At 28.1% G+C, this 27,561-nt stretch overlaps 1 protein-coding gene across 45 annotated transcripts; it reads right to left on the bottom strand.

The window, feature by feature from the left end:
* On the bottom strand, positions 1-27,561 carry LOC113554970 (myosin heavy chain, muscle). Of its 45 annotated transcripts, none has more exons than XM_026959192.1 (36): positions 27,380-27,561; positions 25,796-26,090; positions 24,718-24,861; positions 23,392-23,548; positions 23,151-23,178; positions 22,969-23,083; positions 22,803-22,895; positions 22,668-22,731; positions 22,441-22,539; positions 20,999-21,102; positions 19,025-19,162; positions 18,838-18,957; positions 18,561-18,710; positions 17,967-18,137; positions 15,911-16,090; positions 15,662-15,818; positions 15,111-15,163; positions 13,442-13,529; positions 13,240-13,357; positions 12,892-13,009; positions 10,488-10,624; positions 9,992-10,118; positions 8,654-8,863; positions 6,317-6,589; positions 5,921-6,223; positions 5,743-5,799; positions 5,371-5,624; positions 4,911-4,989; positions 3,757-4,002; positions 3,488-3,684; positions 3,023-3,372; positions 2,707-2,947; positions 2,045-2,498; positions 1,807-1,974; positions 1,288-1,713; positions 1-415 (listed from the first exon to the last, which is right to left on the bottom strand). In XM_026959192.1, the coding sequence occupies exons 2-36, from the start codon at positions 26,000-26,002 to the stop codon at positions 332-334; spliced, it is 5,910 nt and encodes a 1,969-aa protein (XP_026814993.1). In that variant the 5' UTR covers positions 26,003-26,090; positions 27,380-27,561; the 3' UTR covers positions 1-331. The 45 variants fall into 45 exon arrangements, with proteins under 45 accessions (XP_026814993.1, XP_026814971.1, XP_026815004.1 ...); XM_026959170.1 differs by lacking the exons at positions 4,911-4,989; positions 12,892-13,009; positions 15,111-15,163 and adding exons at positions 4,515-4,593; positions 12,479-12,596; positions 14,764-14,816; XM_026959203.1 differs by lacking the exons at positions 12,892-13,009; positions 15,111-15,163 and adding exons at positions 11,884-12,001; positions 14,764-14,816.

Here is a 27,561-nt window from a genome sequence, read left to right as displayed (position 1 = left end):
TTATTATAAGTTAACAATTAGCATATCTTTATTGGAAACATTAAAGAAGCTGAATTGTACAACGGGGTTAAAATTAATTTTAAATTAAAAGAATTTTTGTTGAATAACATAGTTATCATTATGATAATTTGTTTTCATATAAATAAAACATTGTTTTACACACTAATAAATACAGACAGGCCGCATGTGTGTCGCAAATGGTGATGTAGATAATATGATTGATGCTGCTGTTTTGTGTGTACGTGGTGTTTTATGATACATTTCGAAAAAAAAATAAAAATATTGTAGTACATTTTTTTAAAAGTTTTATTACAAATAAGTTAAATTTTGTTTAGAAGTCGCCGTCTGGGTGGAGGTCGAATCTGGGTGGGAAGGCGAATCCGTCGAATTGTGGTTTAACGGGCGGCCTGTGTCCCTATAAAAGAAACAAAATAAACAACACGATTAAAAATGTTTTATAATTTCCTGAACCCATATCATAAACGTAAACAAAATGTATTATTAATAAAAGTCTAGGTCATGTGAGATGACTTTCATTGGATTGATCGTGCTACATGCATAAAATAAATAAAATAAAATATTTAACTTATAACTAATAGTAGATTTCATTTTTTCAAATTATTTCAAACCAAAATCAGGTCTACGATAATATAACTAAATGGATGTTTTGTTAGCAATTAAAAAATATATTTTGCAAACATAGGATCATTATTAAAAATTTGAATTATTTCTCATTCGGAGTATTCAACACTTATTTGATTAGAATTGTAAAATAATCAAATGCGAGTTAGAATATTGCCGTATCAAGTCATGTTGATTGTGCGGCTAAAATTGGTGGAAAAACATTCTAACCGAGTACAGGACTCGTCAACTACAAATCTAGTCTATCCGACTTACAAATAAATAAATAGATAGAATCAAGAGTTTACTCCAATGGTAGCACCTTTCGTGGCTTTTGAGGCTGGAATAATAATGATTTTATTAGCTCACTATGTGGATAATGTATAACAACGTATCATACAATTAAGACACTTGGGATGTATGATATAAACCTTTTTTTATATTATATTAATAAATCAAATATAGAACTGCTCGGAAAGTGTTAAATGTTCATTATCTCAATTTTACGATACATCGAAAATATTTTCTAGTGAAACATTTAAAGCGCATCGATTAAATTGTATAAAATGCATTTACAAATTGGTATGTATAAAAACGCCGTCATAAATATATATAATAAATTATTATAAATAACATTAATAATTATTGAATATGAAAAACACTTACAATTGGGCTTCCGCCTCGTGCTGTAGATCCTGATCTGCCCTTTGTTCTGAACTTTGCGATTGCCTGTTCAGCTAAGTCAGCTCTTTCTTCAGCCTCTTCTAGTTCTTGTTGGGCCTTACGGAACTTAGCTAAGTTGAGTGCGGCAATTTCTTCGGCTTCTTCGATCTGTCTCTTATATGTCTTGATCTTTTGTTGAAGTTTGTCAACTAAGTCTTGCATGCGCTCATGGTTCTTTCTGTCTTCGTCTCCTTGGAAGCTCAGTTCCTTAATTCTACGCTCAGATTTTCTTAGGTTCTTTTGCGCATCTGCGTGTCTACGTTGTTCACCATCCAACTCATTCTCCAATTCTCGTACCCTTTGTTCGAGTTTTTGAATAGCTTTCTTACCACCCTTCAATGCATTGTTTTCAGCTTCATCTAATCTCACCTAAAAATATTGAATAAATATTAAAAATAATTATCTTATTCTTTAAGAATTAAAACAGTTCCGTAAAATAATAAATAATTTAATTATGCGTACTTGTAATTCCTTGATTTGTGTTTCAAGAGCTTTCCTGAGTTTTTCTTGGGTTTGTGCATGGTCTTGTTCAGCTCTAAGTTCATCAGCAAGTCTGGCAGCATCGACCATTGCCTTCTTAGCCTTCTCCTCGGAGTTCTTGGCTTCATTCAATAACTCGTCTAAGTCAGACTGTATAAAATAAAATACATTATTAATATATTTTGCAAACGGAAATAATTAATTAATATTATAATATTACATGTAAGGTCTGTAGTTCTCCTTCCAGTTTCCTCTTGGCAGCAGAAATGGAGGTAGCCTGTGCGGAAAGTTCATTGAGCTGTTCATGAGCATCAGCCAACTCTTGTTCAACTTGTCTCCTGCCACGGTCAGATTGTTCCAATAAAGTCCTGGATTCTTCCAGTTCGTTTTGTAATGCATTCGCTCGTCTTTCAGAAATTCCTAATTGTTCTCTGGCATCTTCTCTAGCTCTAGATTCTTCTTCAAGAGCAGTTTGCACATCCTTCAATTGTTGCTGATAACGTTTAATGTTCTTTTGAGCTTCAGCATTAGCTTTGTTTGCGTGGTCTAAAGCGATCTCAAGTTCATTGATGTCAGCTTCCAACTTCTTCTTCATTCTAAGAGCTTCAGCTTTTCCTTTAGCTTCAGCTTCCAAGCTAGCTTGCATAGAGTCTAAAGCACGTTGGTGGTTTTTCCTAAAATAATATAAATTATATGCGTTATGTAAATCTCAAAATTGTATTATAAAAATATTTAATATAACAGTAAATAATAGTTACATTATTATTTAGATTTATTTATGTATACAATTGTAGTAGTATTGTAATATTTAAATTTAAACTATAGAGATATGCATCATTTTTAAATTTCTTTGCTAGGTATATTTTAATAATTCTAATTTACCTGGTGTTTTCAAATTCCTCTTCTTTCTCTTGGATACGTCTGTCAATTTCTTGTCTAACTTGAGACAGTTCCAATTGCGCCCTCAATACTTTGTTCTCTTCCTGTTCTAATGCTGCTTCAGCCTCTTCTAATGCAGCTTGGAGTTCATCTTTTTCAACTTCCAATCGTTTGCGTTGTTTTTCAATTTCGTGAATGTTTCTGCCACCTTCACCAATTTGGTCAAGAAGATCCTTGACTTCATCTATTGAAATAAAAAATCATTATTAATATCATATATTTTAACATATTACATATTTATTTAAAATATTAAACTTACCGGCTAGATTCTTATTTTCACGTCTGACTCCTTCCAATTGTTCTTGAGCTTCTTCATAGGCTCCTTTAAGACGGAAAAGTTCAGTGGAATAGTTTCTGCATTCTTTCTGGCTTGCATCTAATTCAGCTGCTAAGTCATCGACCTTGAGTTTCCATTCTCCAATGATCTTGTCGATGGCCTTGGCCTTCTTTTCAGCAGCATTAGCAATTGCTGTTGCTCTATCGACTTCCAATTGTAAGTCTTCGACTTCAGTGGCCAAACGTTGTTTGGTTTTCTCTAAAGCAATAACCTTTTGGTTGAGTGACTCAATTGTCTCTTCGGCTTCAGCAAGGCGAGCTTGCAATTTACGTCTAAGGAAAAAAATTGCGATTAGTACATATTGTATGTGAAAATAGTATTCGGATATATTTATATATGTTTTAAATGCATTAAGCAGTTTTTTTTTAATGTTATTAAAATACTTACTTAGCTTCTTCGAGTTCTTCAACCCTGGCAATACCTTCAGATTCATATTTGGTACGCCACAGTTGAACTTCAGCATTAGCCTTGCTCAATTGTCTTTGAATATCAGCCTTTGCTTCAGCTTCTTCTTCCAATTGTTCACGAATGTTATCGATATCATGTTCCAAGTTTCTGAATTTACCCAAAAGAGTAGCTCGTTCCTAATGCAATTAAATAATATTGATTCATATTAAAAGTAAATCAACAATAAGTTTTTGTATAAAGTTATTTACCCTTCCTTCTTCATCAGCCAGTCTCTTAGTATCTTCGAGTTGGGTGGTGAGGGAAATCTTAATCTTGGCCAACTGAGAAACCTGGGATTCAGCTTCTTCCAATTGACGAAGTAAGTCAGAGTTTTCAATGCTCAATTTCTTCTTGGCAGCATCAAAGTCGTTCAATGTGCGGTTAGTTTCATCAAGTTTACCTTGAACTTCGTTCAATTGGTGTTGTACTTGTTTATAGATCTTTTCGGTCTGAGCCTATTATTTTAAATCCAAAATAAATTAGAATTCTATCATACATTATTTAGAATCAATAATGAACACAAACACGAAACCATTATTTGAACACGTCTTACAAATATTAGAATATATTGGATATAAGACACGATCATACATTTACAACGCACACTTAAAATCTTAGTTATTTCATCACCACAGAAAACATATTACTCAGCACGTTTTAATTGGCACATAGGTAAGTATTTTAAACAGTTGTAACTTAATACTATGTTCATAAAATATATTAGTAACTCAGGATAAAAACACTGTATTATTTTGAATATTTATAATGTAATATTATAATATTTGCCTGCTAATAATGACAACTTTTAAGACTTTTAACAACGAAGCTTCTATTATATACTAAAAATTATTTGCAAAAAATAAAAATACAGAATTATTAATATGAAGCATTAAAAATTATTTTTTTTAATGATTATTCAGATGTTTTTTTTTGCCAAAGCAGTATATCATTTGTTTTTTCAACCAACCTTTTCGTTAGAAATGTGGTCTAAGCTTGCACGTGTGTCATTCAATTCACACAAGAACTGGCATTTATCCTTTTCAGCTCTAACAATCAACACAATATTATTTTTATTTAAATTTTAGACTATCGTATAATTTTAAAATAAATATTATATTTATATTTTAATTTATTTAAGATACATAACTTTTAACTGACGAAGAAATGTATTTTATAATTTTATCTTTGGTATCAATTATACATCTTAATATACTAATCAAACAGTTTATTGAACCGAATTTATTTTCAGTGGGAATACGTTAACATGCTTTCAAAGTTTGTTTTCATTGATTTACAAATAAGGGTATGAGTAAAACATGATCATGCAACATATATAAACACTGAACTTCGGTGTTTTTTCTACCTTTTCTCTAGATATTAAATCAACAGCAGCTCTAGTGTTGTTTAAGTCGTTGGAAAGATAATGTGAATGGTGCTCAGCCCTAATTTCATAAAATATACATTATTTTCAATCGTTTCTACATACATTTACTTTAAATTTTATATCAATTTATAAATAAGTAATATAATAATACATAGCAAACTTACTTTTCTCAATTATTTTGTGTATAATTTAATTTTTGAACTCTAATAAGTTTAGCAGTTGGAAGTTAAATTTTTTCAAATAAATATGTTGTAACGATTATGTAGGTAGTTTTAGGTAGTTATATAATTTTTGGATAAAGTGCCCATTTTTTAATTAAATTATATCAGCATGGGATATATACTATTAACTCTTTTAAAATTGATTTTATTAGTTGATACATAAATAGTTTTCAATTTTTTTTTATTAAATATATTAAAAATAATTATACGAAACTTACTTGGTCTTGAGTTTGTTCAACTGGTCGATTTGGTCACCCATTTCTGAAACAGCGTCATTGTGCTTCTTGCGTAAATTGGCTAAGGTAGCTTCGTGTTGAATGTTAGCTTCCTCCAAATCACGACGGAGTTTGCTCATCTCAGCTTCACGTTTCTTGTTCAACTCAATTTGAGCGGAAGTAGCACCACCAGCTTCTTCAAGGCGTTCACCTAGCTCTTCCAATTCACGAGCAAGATCAGCGCGTTGCTTCTCAGCCTATTAATATTATAAATATACATTAGTAAGTAAAAATGCGTAATGTATATTAAATCGTAAGATAAAATGGTAAAATAGTAGAATTTTTTCCTAATTTTCATTTGTTATTAGTTATTACCTTAGCACGGGCTTGTCTTTCAGCTTCAACTTCTTCTTCGAGTTCTTCAATTCTTGACTGAAACGGGAATTACAAGTATTAATTAAAGTAAAGTAAACCTTAAAAATAATATTTTTTTATACATATATTATATATGTATTAATTTTCAAAATATAAAGTTATATATTAAATTACTTACTTGAAGTTCTTTGATTTGTTTTTGTTGCTTGCCAACTAAAGCTTGTTCGTCTTCTAGCTTAGCTGTAAGGGAAGCCAATTCCTTGTCTTTCCTTTGAATTGTTTGTTCAAGTTCTTTTTTGTTGCGTTCCAAATCAGAAACTGCTTCTTGGGTAAGTTTCAAGTCTCCTTCGGTCTTCCTCTTACCCTTTTCAATATCACCTCTTAATTTCTTTTCACGCTCTAACGAATCTTCCAACTCGTCCAAAGTTTGTTCCAACTTGTTCTTAACTTTGTTAAGATGGTTGATTTTGTCTTCAGCTGCCTGTAATCAAATAAGTAGTAAAAATTTATTCAAATATATTGGTATTAAATATATATTGTGAATTAGGTAAAGTTCTAAAAATTTTAAGCTGACCTGTAATTCTTCGGCAGTTTTTTGGGCAGTTTCTCCAGATAATTTCTTTTCTTTGTTCAATTTGTTGATGAGTTCATCTTGATGAGCAATTTCATCGTTCAAGTTACGAATTTGGTGGTCCTTGGATGCCTTATCTTGATCGGACTTTTGAATAGATAGTTCCAAATCTTCGACATCTTTTTTGAGTCCAGCATTTTCTTGTTCCAATTTCTTTTTCTGTTGGAACAGTTGGTTGCGTGCATCTTCTTCCTGGGTTAACCTCTCTTGAGTTTCCTATAGAAAATCACAAACATTTGAGACAATGTATTAATTATTAATACTTGTGTGAATTACCTAACTAAAATTATAGAAAAAGTAAGAAATGTATACTATTTTTATGCTTACAGCATATGTTATAAATTTCTATCTAAATAAATTAAAGTGTAAAAAATAAAAAATAAACATTTTATTTAGAAGATTTTATAAAATAAAATATTTTGTATGACTAATAGTATAATATATTTTTAAGATTTAAAAAAGAAATAAAATTGTAGTATATGTTTGAATGTTTGCCAATTCTAATTAAAAGAAAAATACCTCGAGTAATACTAGTAGTTTGAATACTCATCAGTGCATGTCAAAATGATGTGGGTATAAATTATATTAAAATTAAACAGGTTAATGAAATACATGTTTAAATAATTTTACCCGATGAATGCCGTTAACACATAAACCAATGTTATCCAGATGTATTTATAATGACCTAACAGTCAACGCGTTTGATTTAATCATTTATTTTGAGAATATTTTCAACATATCTATAGAGATCGGTATGTTGGCATTTTTACTAAAATAACGATGAAACCAAATTACGAAACCTATATATAGTATACATATATGTATACGTAAATTATGTTCAAAATTGTAGTACTAATTTTTTTAATAATAATAATTACTATAATCGTATAAAAAAAAAAAAACACTTTACTAATGATTAAAAGTACCTACCCATAAAGCCGCGTTTATTATTATTTTTAAATGAAATTGTATACCATAACATATACATTTAACATTCCTAATTATAAACGTTACAAAAAAAACATCGTCGAATGATTTGTTTATTTTTTAGGAATCCTCAATTTTGAATATTTATTATTTATACATATTATATTATATTAAAAATAAATAATATGCAATAAATAACATTTTTGTTTTCATACAGTAGAATATTAATCTATTTCCAGGTACATTGCGTGTGGGCACGTGTTATCGTATGCCTCCACCCCCCATGTCAGGATTTATGAGTCTTTTCGTTGCCAGTGAATTTTTCCAACATGTTGTGAATTCTATGTTATAAAAGAGGGAGAAAGAGATCCGATGTTCTACGGTAATATTATTATGGAGGCGTTGGAACTAGGATTATTCATCAAACTTTAAAATAGACCACCGCAGGCGTGTCTCGTAGGATATTATTTCACGCTACTTATGTCGCATGGAACTAACTATTCTTGGATAAATATATTATACAACATAATATTAATATTTTTTTAATTTTATATTCTGCAAAATATATAGCCGTAATAGGTTATTAAAACTAGAAATCGCTGTGAAAATGTATTACGATTGATGTCAGCTCGTTCCAAATTTAAGTTAAAATAATATAGATTTTAATTTTAAGGTTTCACCAGCATTTTTTAATATTTAAATTATTATAAACTTATGTAATAGTTAGGTTTTTCTTTTTTTCTTTTGTATTTTACTTTTATTAAATTTTATTTTATATGCTTGAGATATCAAATTATTTTGACGAGTATTAGAGTTCTTTAATTTAGAAAATTTATCATTTATAAAAATATATTTAAATTATTAGTAAAGCATGTTAACTTTTAAGTGCATTATTATTAATTGAAATTTCTTGTTTAAATTTCTAATTTTAACTTAAGTATTAAACAATGATGCATATAGTATTATTTTTTAGAATTTTATTTTCTAAAGTTTTGAATTCTTTTAAACTTTAAAATGCCTATTTAAGATTTAATAATATAAATAACTAATGGTTATAAAATAACAAAATACCTATTTATATGTTGTTATTGCTATATTCATTGTACTTTTACTATGGTTAAGAAAATGAATAATAATTATTAAAATTTATATTTGAATATCGATAATATTTTCGAATCTTTATATCAGCTTTAAACTTTTAATAATAAATGTAATTAAAATTAACTACGTTGAGAAGTCAACGTATAATTTTTAAATTACTTTAAATTTTTATAATTTTAAATAATTAAAACTATTGTAAAATATTCTGTCTGTATGAAATGAAATAAAAATAAAAATAATTGAAACACTCACCGAAAGTTGAGATTCCAAATCACTCTTTTGTGCCGCCAACTTAGCTGCCCTTTCTTGGACGCTGGAAGAACTTCCTCTTTCACCTTCCAATGATTGAAGTAGCTGTGTCTTTTCTGCCAACAGTTTCGAGTTAAGGGCTTCGAGTTCTTTGCGAAGTTTTTCTTCACGTTCAAATGCAACGGTGACTTTTTCTACTTCTTCTTCCAATCTCTGTTTAGAATTTTCCATATCTTTTAGTAACTCCATGGCGGCACTGGGTTATAGCTAGGCTAGCACTCAAGAAGGCAAGTGATGTGTCTAATGAACTAAGTGGTCGATGGTACCGAAGAAAGCGGCTATGTGGGTGGACCAGTAACGCGAGAATATATTTGGTGGGGGTACTATATTGTGTAGAGTGCATATTTGGATGCAACATGGGTGGTGATATTTATATAAATTCTATTTAATATATTTATAATATTAGTATAATGACAGAACAATTTTTATTCTAGTATCATATAATTAATGATTATTTGAACACTTATTTTATTTGAAACATGTACAAATACTAAAAATATCAAATCCCAATGATAATAATATGCTTAATACAAATACAGATTTAAAAAAAATCTATATTTAAATCAAAGATTTTATAAACACATTCGTTTTCAAAAAGAAATAATATGTTGGTATATGTTACAAGATTTTTTTTTTATAAATACAATATAAATTAAATAGGATCTAAAAATAGAAGTCTTAGTCAGTTTTTTTTTATTAAATTGATCTGTTTTATTTTAGGTTTGGTAGTTTTTCATTTATTATTATAAACTACTCAAATGAGAGTTAATTTATATGGTATTGATATTGATGTTATTTTTAAGTTGATATAATACAATTTTTTAGAACTATGATTTATTATATAAATATAAATAGTTACTATTAATGTCACGTCATGTAAAAATTTTTGTAGAAAAATTATTTTTAACATTTACATGAGTCATGTTTATGAGTTTAGAGATTAGATTAGGTATGCATTTTTACTAAAGAATTTATATTATGTTATACCATAAATAATTAAACATAATATCATATTAAAAATATAAAAGAATTTTAGAGTATAAGATATCTAAATTTAATTATGATGTATTATTTGATTTCAAGGGACATAAAAAAATTTCTTTTTTTTTCGTGATATTTTAAACTTAAAATCTTGTTAACGAGATAATAACTATTATTTAGTTGCAAATTCCATACAGAAACATCAGAAATTTATGAGATAAAACATACATATTATATTATATATTGATTAGTAATATATATGTTTAAAATTATAAAACTTAAAATATATAAAATACTTACTCTCAATTCATCTTCAATGTTAGCCACATTGAGTAATGGCTTGACACGAGACCACATCTTCCACCATGGCCACGACCTCAATTTCATGTATTTTCTTAGGCTTCTCTGGATAACCAATAGAGCCAATCTGTCCAAAAATAAAATCACTTGTTAGAAAAATGTACTAATGGTATGTAAGAGAATTTAAAGAATCAGTTATACGATATGTTACAAGTCTTAACATAAAAATGTAAATAGAAATTATAAGAATTTATAACCAAGATATGTCTATTTAGCTTCAGCCTATGCTAAAATCTCTAGAAAACGATATATCTATGCCATAAATAACTTTTATGTATTTTTACAAATCGTGAATACTATTACGACGACGTAACGACCATTACGTATAATATATTATATATTTTTGTATTTATAAATATACTCGCAAAATATTTTTTATTTAACTATTTATTGTTAGTATTTTCATATTTTTATTGGACATGGCAAGTTTACTAACCTCTGGTCTTGTAATTTCTTGAATTCTTTTCTGGCAATATAACCACGAATGTATGATTGCAACCATCCAATGATTTTGCTTAGTCGTTCATCACGTAATTCTTCCATCTGACCTAATACTCCAGCACGGAAGAATACCTAATGAAGTCAATGAAAAATTCAAAGGAAATCAAGTTAAATTTATGAACAAAAAAGAGCTCCATATTTTAGTTTTAATAAATGACAGTCAAACAATATTGAACAAACATTTTTAAACATAAAATGAAGTTTATACTTCTTTGTATCACATTTAAACAAAACATATACATACAAATATGCAATAAATGTACTTATATATCTAAAAAAAGAAAATAACTAATAAACTTCATTTTATGCAGTACTAATTTGTTTTTTCATGATTAAAAATTGTACAACTTGTTAAAGCTATAAACTATTAGTTAAAAAAAATGAAGCTAAATGCTAGTATTAAGTAATAACAATAATATAAAGCGGAATTTCTCATGCAGTATCAATAAAGAAACAAATTATTTGCTCAAATAATTATTATATCCTGGATTATAAATTTTATCTTATGAATTAAAATTTAATATATTTTGATAAAACAATGAAAAACAATGACATTCACAATATTATGATGAAATATACGTAAAACACATTTGAAATGAAATGTTCTAAAAATATTGGACATTGACCACGACCTACATACATATGAGTCCATGAAATGAATGAACGTATACAAAATATTTCTTAACCTGTTAGTTTAATATATCCTATTAATGGCGTAATTCCGGACCATAAAATTGTATTATATATTGTAATATATAACTGTAATATTTATTCAAAAGACAAATAATTTGAAATACTCTGTATACCACATACTTTATATACACTATTTTTTTTTAATGTAACATAATATTATGTTTCATATAGATCGCAATAAAAACCTCAATTACAAAACAATATACCTTCACATCAATTGTTAAAATATTAATGAATAATCGAGGTATTTATATATATTCTATTGTAATTTTTAATATTATTTTTATGACATACATGATCTTATATAATTAAATTTTTAATATTTTGTGTAGGTACTGAAAATTATAAATTTGTATTAAATAGTTGTAAATGTAAACGATGGGATTAGTGTGGTTAGGTGTGTATGCCATACCGACGATTCAAATAAATTGATTTTGAAATTTAAATGGCCTTGACAATATTATTAACCTTGACAGTTAGAATTTTCGAAATAAAATTTATAAGCTTGATATTAAAACGTATACAAAAAATTCTATTTTGTCCAATTTATAACCAAAATTACACCACATGATGGTATTATATGCGTGAATTAAATTAATATAATGACATCAAATAAACATATTTTCCCAAAATTATACCTTAGTGTTACCCAAACGGTATTGTTCTGGGTCGAGTTCAATTCCTTCCAAAATTGTTTTTGTCGCTTCTTCAGGCGACATTGAATCTTTTACACCTTTCGGATACAGTATTTTGTATCTTTATTGGTGTGATACGCAAGGTATTTTTAAAAATAAGCAGTGGAACATGAAAAAACCAAAAAACAAGCAAGGATAAAACAAAATGATTTTGTTTTTGTTTGCACTATAAATATACATTGGTATACAAAATGTCTAAAGGAATTGGATAATTATTTGTCTACTTGTTCGTAGGTTTATTTTATAGTATTATACTAGACTACATACTACGTATAAACTACAGTACTAAGGTCTAAGTGGGCGCATGCTGCAGCGGCTATTCTAATATTAGTATAAAATCGATGAGCGTCATTGAAGTAGATAAACAATTTTTTTTATATACGGCCAGCTTAAAATTAAATAATCCTAGAGCCCAATATTGTATAGCGAAAACCTTCAGCAAAAAGTTGCAATAAGTTTGTGTATAATGAAGCAAAATGGCATAAATTAAGAAATTTCGCAAACGAAAATTCCTATTGGTTTTGCTTTTTGAACATGCCTTAGTGTGGCCAAGCCTGAATTTATCTGGGTCCAACCCGACGTTTTCCAAAATGACACCAGCACATTTCTTTGGGTCAGTCTCCTTTTCCGCCGCAGCAGGAGCTAAGATCTTGTATCTATTGATATGTTTATCGGTTTAAATAGAAATTAATAATAATAATAAACATTTAAACTATTATATGTTAAATTTCTATTTTGCACTATACTGTTATATTTTGTAACATATATATCACTACATTGACGCTTAACATACTGCAAGGTGTATGGTGTGGGATAATAGGTAGGTTTGATCGTGCTACGTGCCAACACAATAATTATTAATATAATATTATAAAGGATTCACACAAAGGTATCTAAATCGCTAAAATTGGGTATTTTAATGGGAAATATTGATAGTTTTCGATAACTAGCCTTTGTATGCCCAATACGATAACTCTCCGGATCTAATTGGATTTCTTGGAGACATTTAGCTGCTGATGTTTTAGGATCAGGTTCAGCCGCCATAGTTGCGGGCGCTAAGATCATGTATCTTTTTATCAAATAAAATTAATTAATTATAATAATTATTTGTATAAATCACTTTATATATAGGATATAAGTATGATAAATTATATATTCTATTGATGGCTATACTTGAAGGTAATTTATACATTTAGTGTTCATTGTTTAGGAATTTATATCTGTTTAAAAGTTTGTACGAATAATATATTTTTTATGTTCATTGTGAGATATGTAAAATTAATAAGTGCTGATGCTTACCGCAATTTGAAATCTGGGTATACCATTCTGTTGGGGAAACCTTTACGGCAAATACGGATACCTTCAAGTACACCGTTACATGTCAGCTGATGCATTACCAAGTGAGAGTCAATCACACCTATAATTAAGTACGATTTCATAAGTTTTCGTCAATTAATGATTAAATAAAATTTAAATTAATATACATTTTATAAAAACTTACCGGGCTGTTTCAATTCATTGGGGATAATACAACGGACGAAATGAGGTTGAGTGCTCTTCAATGTTGTCATCAAGTTATTCAATTGTTCCTATGATATAAATACGAATATTAATAAATATACTTCTTAAAAATTGTCATGAAAACAAAAACGAACAGAAAAAAACAAAAATATATTTGTTATCGTTGTACAAAACAGGTTAAAATATAAAATTACAGTTGAAAATTTTAATTTTCAAGTTAAGTTATAAACCAAAAAATGTTTGTTATAATATTATATTTCTACATACAATTATTAAATAAAATTCATACAGGGACATGGAGCTTAAAGTTAAAATACTCTCTCTCGTTACGCTAACCAATACATTTTGTTACACAATAATGTGAAGCAATAATGTATGTCATTGCATTTGAAAAACAATTTTGAACGTAACATGATTATTGATTTAGTAGAATGTTAATGAAGTCCTATCAATTTTAAATACTTGTATTCAAATTTGATTAAAATTAAATAAATATAATACTGAATTACATTAAATTAAAAATTCATGTATTAATATCGTGAATTTTTTTTAGTGAAATCGAACAATCAAATAATAATAATATTATTTTAAATATAAAGTAATGTTTAAAATAAATTATTGATGAGATCGAACAAGGTTTTGTTGTGTGTTATCGGCTAGGATGCAACTTTTTTTACTATTCTAGGAAAATTATTAAACGAGTACATAAATAATTTCCTTTTAGTATTGTTTCGACAATTTCAAATGTTTAATATATAGAAGGCTATAAGTATTTAACTTTTAGAATATTTTCCTTTTCTTTGGGATATGTGTTCATATTTTATTAGATAGGTATATTAAAACTCAGCTTAGAATCTTAAATAAAAATTTGTTATTAAAAATATAGTATATTAAAATGCGGGAATTTTTGTTGTTAATAGCAATCACACAAAATCATTAACACTTGCATAATAGTATTATGTACTAAAAATTTTTTGGTTTAGTACGTATTTGTATACGCGTGTAACACATTCAGATATATCCGGTTCAAACGGTATTTTCAAATTGGCTAATTTAATAAATATTAATGCTAATTGGCTTATGCCTAAGTATAGTGGTCTAATGGGTAAAATACAATAAACTAGTTCTAATTCTACTTTGAGGTATACACAAAAAAAAAAAAAATATGCCGAATTTGTAGAGTTTATTTTGCGTCCTTATCAAAACAACTCAATTCGTTGGTGTGATTTTTCAAAATCGGCATTTCATTGGATTTAAAAACAAAAATCAAGGCCGATGTAATAATTATTACTGATGATATACCTTATAGGATGATGACACAGTGGCGAAACCACCACCCTTCTTTCCACGACCTCCTGTTTATTTGCACAAAGATTTTAGAATTGACATTGATAATAATAATAAATTGGTACTATCGGTAATATATGTTGAGTTTTTCTTAAATAATTAGAGTTGTTTTTTTAAATGTGTATGTGTGTGTGTATATATATATATCAAGTGTTGTTTAGTATTAAAATAACATAACAAATAAAAGACAGAAGATATCGTAACAATATAGTAAATAATTATTGTAATAACGTAATGTTTGCGAAGCAGTTTTATAGTCTCACAAAAAAACACGATTTTGTGTAGCACTTTGGTAAAATTACCCTGTGTAATGTAGATACTGTCATGAAAGCCGAACCTTTTGTCCGTTTACCACCTGCATTATATAAAATCCATCATAAATCATGATTAAATTATTATTAATTTAAAATGTCGATGTTATTTCATTTTTATTTGATACGATATTATTTAAAACGACGTTTCTAAATATTAATGTAGATAAAAAAAACCGTATTGCTGTATTTGTATTCAAAAAATATGCATCAATTACTAAATGATTTGCACATCGTTAAAATTAATAATACGTTTATGCAATACAAATAACGATTGGGATCATTTTGGTTTAAGATGCTATATTAAAAAATATTTAATTTTGAAATATTTCTATACCTCAATTTTCAAAAAATCGTAATATTTTACTTTAATGTATCGTTAGATATTAAAAAATAATTTTATATGTTTATGTCAACATGTGTGTGTATGTGTTTCCTGTAGTTATGATTAAACAGTAATCATAAGTAATATTTACATAATATTAAATAAATTAATAAGATAATTATAATTTAAAGATTTTAATTAATACAAGAAATATTACCTTTGCCACCAGCATCAGCAGCACCACCAGATTGACCTGGATGATCAGCGAAGATCTCTACCAAAAGTTTATTTGTTCCCTTTTTGAATTGATCGACAACGGTGTCGTTTAATGGATCCTTGTTCTTTTCTAACCAACCGGTGATGTTGTATGATACCTAAATACAAGTACGTGACAATATTGAATTACAAAATATGTATTGAAATCGGAAAAAAATGTTGAATTTATTTTGAATATCCGATAACTTACCACACCGGCATAATGAGCAAGTGCGAAATGTCCAGCTTGGCAACCTGGTTTGGGAATAGCTGGTTTTCTAAAGTTGGGTGATTTTCCCAAGTGGTTGGTGGTCAATTTATCTTCAAAGGTCTTATCCGTGGCTTTGGGGAACATAGATTCTTCTTCAAGAATTGACAAGATACCCATGGGCTATATTATGTAAATTTAAATACAATTAGATATATGGCCTATGTGCCTACCAACAGAGTTTTATAACGTACACGCATTGAAAAAACTTTTTAAAATATTATAAGCTAGAGTTTATAATATGAAAGTGAAAAATTAACTATGAATTATTATGTATTTAATCTTAATCAAAATGTTATTATCATTTATATAAGGCTTTAATTATTATTGTTTTTATTATATTTTTGAATGTAGAAATGTATTAAAAACAAGCAAAAATTATTTTTGATATTTTAATCGAAAATAATTTAATATCTAATTGTACATAGCGTACTTATTTTAATATGGTTTTGTAGGGGACTTTTTTTTACAGTTATTTAAATCATAATTAATTTTTTAAGATAAGGTAATAAGATAATATAGATAACTGTTTAAATGATCTCATTGAAATATATGACCACGATTAAAAATTATAACATTTTTTATTATTTATTAAATTATAATAAAGTAATTTGAATGCGTTTCAATACATTATTAAGTTTTTTTTTATAAATTCACAAATAAAAAACAAAATTGTATCATGTCTTGTGTTATACAATTATCTGGATAAAAAAAAAAACATGCAAACATTCTAAACTAATCTAAAACTATTTGTTTGTATGAAGATAAATCTAAATATCAACTTTTTTGATTTCTAAATATACCTGCATTACAGTAGTTTAGAGTTAAATCTCCGTGTTTTTGAACTACTCAATTACCTTATTTTGTATAGGTACCATTTATTGGCTTCTTGATGATAAGTTTTTTAATTTAATTTATATTGATATAAATAAAGAAAGTTTTTTTTTTTAAATTTTGTTCATACAAACCTTTTCAATAAGATCAATACATTGTTGCAAATCCATTCCAAAGTCAATAAATGTCCATTCAATACCTTCACGTTTGTATTCTTCTTGTTCTAATACAAACATGTGATGATTGAAAAACTGTTGCAGTTTTTCGTTGGTGAAATTAATGCAAAGCTGTTCGAACCCGTTGAACTACATAGTGCAAACGAATGGGGAAAAACAAGCAAATACAGTTAGCATGCACAAGGTAAAAGTATAAAAATACAACGTTTAAACTAAAAAAAAACTATAATGAGTAATACTATATACTAATTCGACGTGTCTCTCATGGCACGTTTTGGAAAACCACTAAAATACTTATGCTATACAATTTCCTCGTTTGTCATATGGAGGATCGATCTAATTATTTTGCAGAATCTCAACTCTAACACTCAACCGCCTGCTTCAATACGGGTTACCTTTTCAATAAGTTCAATACAGGCGGCTAAGTCCATTCCGAAATCGATAAAAGCCCATTCAATACCCTCACGTTGGTACTCTTCTTGTTCAAGTACAAACATGTGATGGTTGAAAAACTGTTGTAACTTTTCGTTGGTGAAGTTGATGCAAAGTTGCTCGAAACCATTGTACTTTAAATTAGGTAGCAAACAATAAACACGTTAAATGGATGTGATGGGTAAAATAAAATATTAAACTGGTCAGAGTGCGGTGAACTGTGGAATGTATATTACATAGACATAATAGGTTTAGTCAGTATTATTATTATAGAGATGTAACATTAATCGGTAGGTAATAATAATAATAATATGATGCTACAAAATATGAAAACGATAATAATATTATTAAAAGTTAGCTATTAGACAATATTATAGGTATGGTTCAGAAAAGTAATATCTATCATAAATAAAATATTCTTACCGATGTTTTTCGAAATATTCTCTTATTGTGAATTGAAGTGTAACACATAACTAAAATTCTGGGTACTCAATCGAGGATTGGAAATCAAACAAAAATACACTTATAAGTCATGCTATCCGATTATACCGAAGTACCTTTTCGATCAAGTCGATACAGGCTAATAAATCCATTCCGAAATCAATGAAAGCCCAATTTATACCTTCTTTCTTGTATTCTTCTTGTTCCAACACAAACATGTGATGGTTGAAGAACTGTTGAAGTCTCTCGTTGGTGAAGTTAATACACAATTGTTCGAAACCATTGAACTGTGTTTATTAAATTCAGAATTTAAAATATTATACAAAATATTAACTAATCATAATAGATCACCGTTCTTGAAATTAAACGAGAACTATCTTGTTTTTAAAATGTAACTAAAACGGGTATAATACGAATCAAATTAAATTAAATAATCCTAAAAAATTAAAATTATGGTAAAAAATATATTTTCAACTATAGATTCTTTAGATATATTATAATAATAAATGGAATATTGAACAAAAATTATGTTCCGAAAAATGTTACCTATATATAAATTTCATTTATAATATAATGCATTATACATATAGGTACAATAATAAATGAAATAATTTACTTTAATAATATACTTTATTACAATTTATAATACAATAGTACCTATTGACTATTGTATTTCCATTGTAACAAAATATAAATATGATTATACTCACGTCGAAAATTTCAAAACCAGCAATATCCAATACACCAATGAAATGTTGACGTTTTTGTTGTGTGTCCAAAGTTTCATTACATTTTTTCACCAAGAATTTAAAAAGTCTGTCAAACATACCCTTGGACATAGCACCTACAGAGTATGCAACCTATAACAATGCAAAAGTAACGGTTAGCATATATTTTCGCAATACAAAATAATAGCACATTGCTAATAATTATTAACTCATAAATTATATATCTAGTGAAGGTACTAGAAAAAAAAGGCATACTTACTTGGTCCTTATTACGACCTTGTGTAACAAATTCGTTTCCTACTTTGATTCTGGGTTTCAATAAATTCTTATACAAATCATCGCAATCGACACCCAACAATTTTGCGACACGTGCACCTTCCTAAAATCAGAAACAAAATATGTATTTTATAAATAGGGAATTTAAAAATATATTTTGACATAATTACTTCAGTGCCGTCAGCTTCAGCTTGTTCTTCGCGACCACGTTGTTTGAATTTCATACCTCCCATGTGCATAACAGCGGCGGTAATCTTATAAATGTCATTCTTTTCTTCTTCAGTGAATCCAAGGACATCAAAAGCTTGCTATTATTTCATAAATAAAGTTATACACAATTAGCAGAGGACAAATAAATAAAAATTCATATTAGTGTATTTCACATTAACTGAGATACTTGAAAAATATATAAAAATGTTAACGTGATTCAGAAAAACACGTCTAATAAAACTTTACTATTTTTTTTTGTATTTAAAAAATAAAAATAAAAAATAATCAAAAAGGAATTAATTTAGAATAAAGGAATAATTGAAGGTTGTCTTAGACTTGAGTCAAAAAGCAAATTTTAGTCCAAGTTGACAAGTTTGTACAAGAAGCAAAATACAAAAACCTAAGCAAGGAAACACAAAAGCTTACAATAAAGCTAAATAAAATATATATTTGATGTAAACTTACCCTCACTCAATCAAAAAACAAAATAAAAGTGAGGAATGTATAAACATTTTCATTTTATAATATCTATTTGAATATGAAATAAAATATAATAATATCGATAACAAATTTACTATGATAATAAAGAATTTAATGTATTTGTTAAAATAAGCTAAGCAGAGAAAGCTCCCCGAAGTATAACGAAATATTTATTTGTTCGATTTTCAGCATGTCAAAAATTAAGAAATTTTAGATTAAATTATATAGATTTGTACACATAAATATATTATAACATTTATAACTATAATGGTATGAGACTCACATCGGTAAGTTGAAATTCCTCTCCGTCGTCCATTCCGGGAATGGAGATTTTTCCTTGAGATACATTGTTGTAATCATAGATGTTGTTAGATAACATACACATTTCTGCCAAAGCAAGCAATTTCAGTTAAGCATGTAATGTTTAATTATATTTAATACGAAGACAATTTTATTTATACACAATATACACATTTCTATATTATTATAAAATATAATATAAGATCAACAATCAACATATTATACTACTAAAATAATGTTTGTCAAAGATGTATTTTTGTTTTAAATATTTTTTTTTTTCGTTTCAAGACAACATTTGTTATTTACAACAAACATCATTTCATATAGACTTTCGCATGATGCTATTATACGCGTGCTAACATACACAATAACATACATTTTGGACAATACAATAAAGCATATGATGATAAAATATTTAGTCATACAATTATCTAAATAAAATAAAACAATATCACTAAAAATAGACATAATATGCAACCAAAATGTAAAATGAATACCTTTTTTATATATAATGTATGGTTTTAAATAATAAACAATTTTTTCCCCTTTGAAAACCTATAGATCGCATTATATTGGCTCGTAAGATATGCCTAATAGCATATGAATATATGATGTATTTAAAGCAAAAAATGAGATTACGAAACACCCGTGGAGTTGCACTTACATCAGTTATTTGAAATTCTTCACCATCATTTACTCCAGGTATTCGAGTTTTACCTTGGCTAATGTAATAGTAGTCTGAGATTCGATTACTCAAATAAGTCATTTCTACGTGCAAAGTGCATAAAACAGTTATTATCACAAAATCGTACATGTCCAAAACAAAAAAAAAATTATGATATGCTAGTACATATTTGAAGATATTCCAAGTTGCATATAAGTTTTGCGATTGACTTGAATTTTAATACATATTATTAAGTACATTGCCGATAGTCACAATAGAGTTTAGCCAAAACAATCAAGCCGCTTGGTATTCAAAGATTACACATTGACGGTAGGAGAGATTCAAAAGGATGTTCGTTTAGAATGCTCATTTATTATTTTATTTGTTATAATTTTGTGTTGAAATTTTTTTTATTTACTTAAAAGGTTATTATGACATTGAAATGAGCATACTTGAAAACGAAAATAGGAATAGATTGGAAAAGACTTACATCAGTAATTCTGAACTCTTCTCCGTCATCTACACCAGGTATACTAGTCTTTCCTTGGCTGACGAAATGGTAATCGTTTACATTGTTGGACAGGAGACACATTTCTGGTTAAAAAAACAAACCCCATTTGTCATGCATTGGGTTTAATGAGTAAAGTTGATATAAGAGATAATCTCATATATCTCATTTACTAAACACATTCGGGTTTAAATCAAAACTATTTTCTATACACAAAGAATAAAAAATTCCAGAAATGCAACACACGAAAAACCATTTAAAGTGTAACTTTCGCAATAACTATTTGTGTTAAAAATTTAAAATCATTAAATCTATTAAAAATTAAATTTAAACATGCGATTTCTGGAATAAATATTCTATTGTAAAAATGGTATAATATTAAATTATGATATTGTTCAAAAATCAAAAAATCTCCCGTACTCGCAATCAGTAGTGTATAAGATTTTTTCGTAAAAACTTAATAAGTGGTATGATAAAATTAAGTTAAAATATTACAAGTAAATAATAAAAATTGATATGAGCAAAATTAAAAAATCATTTGTATAGTATAAGTTAAAAATGGTTTTTACTTATTATAACCATGTACACTACGATTCGATATTTTAAAATTAAGTTTTTTAATGTTAAAAAAAAATGTATTTACATGACTACAGTTAATGTCATAAAATCTGTTGGTCTGTTCTATATATAATACACTATACATTTATATCAAAATAAAAATCACACATTTGGCGGTTTGAGACTACGTTGATCATCAACGTATGTATTATAATATCACGTATAATATTATAGTTAGGGATATATTTTATAGTCATATCGTATGTATACGTTACGCCTGTACTAGTTTTGTAATGTACGGCTAGTTTATTTACACTATTGTATACACTCGTAGAATTTCTATACATATAAAAAAATGCATCTATACTACGTCATCTACGTTTGCTAAGACGCCCAGCATTTCGACGAATATCAGTATGAGGAGAATATATAAATAGTTTAAGGAATTAGGAAAAACAGTTCAAAGGAGAATAGTAAGGATAAGACCGATTTGTAGGCTCTTACGTCGGTCAATTGGAATTCTTCTCCGTCATCCATACCGGGGATAGTAGTTTTTCCCTGTGACACGTAGTAATAGTCGTGGATGTCTTGACTCAGCATGCACATGTCTGTGTTCAACAACCAATCAGTGTTATTCGGATTCAAAATTGGTAGTTAGTATCGATCGAATAGACTACGATTTCATTCGCCAACGTTTTACCACAATAATTTTACCATATGCTATTATTATCTATATTACCTCCCTACGATTTATAACAACCACCCCTTTTACTGTGTATGAGAGCATTAATACAATTTTAAAAATAAACAAAAGTATAATTTTAAAGAATTAAAAAATATATTTCTTATTATATTATGTATATTACCTTTTACGCCTTTCACGGATCCAGACATAATTTGATAGAAGATGTGGTAAGATCTTTCAAGTGCTTGCTGAGAGATGACACGAGCTTTTTCCAATAGATCTGTGGTGATAAAAATTTCAAAATTATAGATTAGTTCAAGTTATTTTATTTTATTCTAATCAATATTTATGAATACGAGATACACCTGTTTTAATATAAATACAGTATTTATATTGAAGTTTACTTACAAGTTTCGATATCAGCTCCGGCCAATTTTCCAGAGGGACCGAAATGAATACGGATAAATTTACCCTAAGCATCACCATAAAATATAAGAATATTGTATTTTGTTATAATATTCGTATTATAAATTGTAAACTTACGAAACGAGATGAGTTGTCATTACGGACGGTCTTAGCGTTACCGAAGGCTTCCAATACCGGGTTAGTTTGTACAACTTGATCTTCCAAGGAACCCTATTAAATAAAAAAAACATACCGATTAAAGTAGGTTTAGTGATTATTTTTGCAAGTATTCTTAAATAACAACCTTCTTCTTGACACCACCAGCGGCTTCTTCTTCTTTCTTGGTGCTAGCTCCAACAGTGGCAAAGTACGCAATTACCTTCTTCGTGTTTTCAGTTTTTCCAGCTCCAGATTCTCCTCTGAATAATAAAATATAAAATATAAATATAATGAGAATTCTGGTATTAAACTAAAGTATAATCTTACGTGATCAACATAGATTGATTTTCTTTGTCTGAAATAAAAATTTAAAAAAAAATTTTATTAAAAAATATATTTTCACAACAATTATTATATTTATCTATCAGTGATAAATTGTATGACATAATTGATATTATCTATATTTAAATCATATTCACATAGTATTTAAAAATATAAAAATATGGTTAAATTTGAATCAATAATATCGAATAACACTCAATAAAATGAATTATCTGAGTATACTAACTTGTAAGCATGTTAACATAGGCGCCGTCAGAAATGGCAAAAATGTGGGGTGGAACTTCATTCCTCCTCTTGCCTCTGTACAATTTGGCGCAACGGTTGGTGTACACGGGGAATCTTTTGTAAGGATTGATAGCAACGCAGAACAATCCGGAGTAGGTCTAAACATATTATGAATGTTTTCAAAATTAATTAAAAAATAAAAATACAGTTAACGTACAAAAGACACTTATATTAATTATGTGGGTATTGAATTTTTAAATATAATCGTTATTTGCATAAATATGCAATTCAATATTTCAATCCATGTGATATAAATATCATAAAAAAATAATTAATATATTTTCATAAATTGTGAAATTATTAATTGTTAAGTGTCTCTTGTAAGAATATAAAATATATATTGTACAAAAAAAGTCTAATCTAATCAAATTTCATTCAAAACAATCTACTACTATGATTTCTACACATCTAAGAAACTAATAAAACAAACATATTGAACTCTATGTGAAGCCAATAGGTGTTGTTCTCTTGAACAGGGTTCACCTAGAACTGTCGATCCAACGTCTTTTTATGGCCGACAGTAATAGCAAAACAACGAACACACAGGATAGGTAGGTTGGTAGGTATTTGGGTTATACAGTTATACTGTACAAATTAAATATTTATGTCTCTTCATATTGAGATAAAATAATATATTTTAATAAGGATAGAAATATAACAGGTTTTAAAATAATATTTTATGCTAATTTAGATATTTGATCATTATTATAAAATCAAATATTATATTATTAACTATAAATATATTTTTTAATTATTATTATTGACAAAAATATATACATAAAATCTCTATTAAATAAGCAAATATTTAATGAAAATGTAAAAATAGATAACGAAGTGGTCACGTTATAAAAAGGAATACTATTTCAAGAATAAGAATTCGGGGTTTAATAAATAAAATGGAAAAAAAGTTGGTTAATTAAAATAAAATATGAAAACTAATGTCATAATAATTGTATTCTTGTATTTTACGAAGGTTATTTCAGGAATTGGATTACACAGGATATTCCAAACGGGTTTCAAAATCCAAAAGCATGGTACACGTAGACTCCTTCATTGGCTATCCCAACACTTACGTAAATTAGCTTATGGTAATATCTTTCTTTCAAATTATACAATACAGACGCATCGTTCAAATATGTCAAGTTTGACATATCCTCGCATTTTTCATATTTCGGTGGGTTCACTTGGCCCACTTGATCCTTTTTGAAATCTTTTACCTGACATACCATAGAAAACGTATATTAGTAAAATTGGAATTGGTACTTACATAAATCAATTTGCAATAGTATCGCTGCCGCAAGTTGTGCAACACACTGGCATCGTTCAGGTAAGTCAGGTCAGCCATATCTTCGGCTTTCTCAAATTTCGGCGGGTTCACCGGATACACATTATCTTTTTTGAATGATTTTTCCTATGCGATCCAAAAGAGAGTGTGTAACATTGAAATGCAACATATTTTATACACCCATTAAAAACTTATCTGTCTTTTACTTTCGTCCTCTATAATCTGGTACATTAGGTATTATTTTCACTGATTTAAATTTTCATTGATACATTTTAAACAAAAAATTAAAAACAATGATTATCTACACTGATAAATATTAAGTTTATAAAAACGAATCAATAATATTATTTCTTATTTCCGTTTATTAGTAATATTTGAATATATCTAAAATCAAATTATTTATATTAAAATTAAGATAATATTTATATTAAATTCAGATAGGTATAAATTATGCAAATGGTTATCTAAATTTAATTTCAATTTTTAAAAAACTCCTTGTATCGAAGATGAAATTGCAAAGAAAAATAATCGTAATAGTTAATTTTTATTGTAAAATAAATACAAATTATAATCGATGAAATGAAAATATTTAAATAATTAATAATCAAAATATATTTCAGTTGAATATTATCACTTCTCACTATTCCGTAGGGTATTTAAAATATGTTTAATACCTAATGTCATCTATAGTCCATATTCATAGTTCCTATTCGTTAGTCAGAAAATTTAAAAATAAATTATATCTTCTTCACTGAAATATTATTTTCTTATCGCTACTGACTGAATAAATACGTTATTTATTTCATATAACATTATAATTATTAACCTACACATATAACAATTATAAATATGTTCGTGTAATCGAAAGTTAACTAAGAATATTATTCCGTAAAAAAGATAGTTATTATTTATTGTTTATAAGTTATAACATGAATAAAATATATCCTGAAATTTGTATTAAACACTACCATTAAATTTAAAAAAAAATGTTAAGCATCTCATTGAAATATCAAAAAAATTTACAATATTTTAAAATTTACTCTAATGTGGAATGACTTACTTCTCCGTTAGGCAAAGCGACGGTGACCAAATCACCCTTGGTTCCTCGGATTTCTCCTTGGAGGAAACCGCTCTCTTCATCGGGCACCCAGCAAGCCTTTTTCGCATCGTAGGGTTTGGTTTGATCGATTCTCTTCTGTTCGAGAGATACGAACAAGTATGGGGTCGGATCTGGGTCATCACCTTCTTGTTTAACTACACGCGGCATTTTTGTAGTTTAAAGAGAAAAGGCAAAGAAACGGATTGTTGCACGTCGTCACACACCTCTTTTGTTTATGGTGTTATTTGCGACACAACTAAAAAAATAATTCACGATTAATTAAATATGTTACCTTATACATCACTGTATATATACACAGAAAGTGAATTTTACTGATGTTTATTAATGTAAGTTTAGTAGTACTGATGTTTAAATTATAAAAAACAAAAATAATTTAAAATTTAAATTATAAAAAAAAATTAACGAAAAAATTGTCAATTTAAACGGCTAAACCGTTTACTGATTATTCAATGGTTTGTTTAATAAGTTTCAGTAAACCCGAACTTGACAATAATAACTTCGCGGTGATGGACGCACAGTATAAATAGCACACGCAACAGGCACAACCGATGTTAGGTGACACGTTTTTTTTTTTTAAATCGAAAAGCTCTTTATCGCATATTTGAGGTGCCTGGAGCTATACATGGCGTGTATATTATTAGAAACTTGGGAGCCGGAGCCAAATAATGCAGACCCGGGTGGACACTATACAGACCGAAATAGATCGAACGGAAATGAACGTTAATGTACGTTATTGGTGTTCGACAATCAACGAGAAGCGTTTAATAGTTGTTAGTATTCTTAGTCGCATAAATAGATCGTAACAGTATTTGAATGCATAAATAATATGCACTAAAAAATATGTATATGCATTGAACTACTGAAGGATGTTAAATGGCTCGTCCAAATGCAATTGAACTTTTACGCTGGTAGTTCTACAGTGCGGCTAAGTATCCTACATATGTTATGGTGGTTCTACGATATTCGAGAGATACTAAAATTATCATCAGAGAAATTGAAGCACGATAAATTATTTTCTATAAATGATCAAAAATTTAAATCGTTAAGTTGTTGTAGGTATATCCCGAAACAGTGCTATGCCTGACAGGCCAAGCGAATTCTGCACGTACCTATTATGGTGAATGTGTCAATTTCGGTGCTCGGAACGTTGGGATCGTAAAATATTATAAATAATTAACTATTGGCCGGTGTCCAGAATTCTCGAGCGTATATGTGAAATACGACACGCGGCGGCCTACATTTCGCAGAGGAATAGAAAACAACAAAAATAATTCTATTATTAGACTAGCTCAAGTCGGCAAAAAACTTCAAACGATTTTTTCGAGAATCTTAACTAGTTATTTAAACCTATTCAAGTTATCTCACGATTACGCGGACGGATAAAACGGTAAGCTGGTGGAAAGACTGGTGAACAGGTGTCGGTATTTACGATGCAGGTGGATATTACCAAGGTCTGAATTGAACACGGTCAGGTCGAATTGATCACAAACGAATAAATGATATAAGACAATTTTTAAATTATACCAGAGAGGTCGATGTCCGTTGGTTATTTGGCGAACACTGCTGCGTTTGGTTAGACGGCAAACAAAACAAAACAAAATCTGCGCACAAAAACAGCCGCCGACACTATGTATATTTTATTTATATATGATCACCGACGCGGCGAATTCGATTTGCGACAAATTAACACGTATTACGTCGTAGCA

Source organism: Rhopalosiphum maidis, chromosome 2 (assembly GCF_003676215.2).
Source record: "Rhopalosiphum maidis isolate BTI-1 chromosome 2, ASM367621v3, whole genome shotgun sequence".
Classification (NCBI taxonomy): Eukaryota; Metazoa; Arthropoda; class Insecta; order Hemiptera; family Aphididae; genus Rhopalosiphum; species Rhopalosiphum maidis.
The sequence above is the reverse complement of the archived record's forward strand: the minus strand, read 5'-3'. Positions and strand labels throughout refer to the sequence as shown.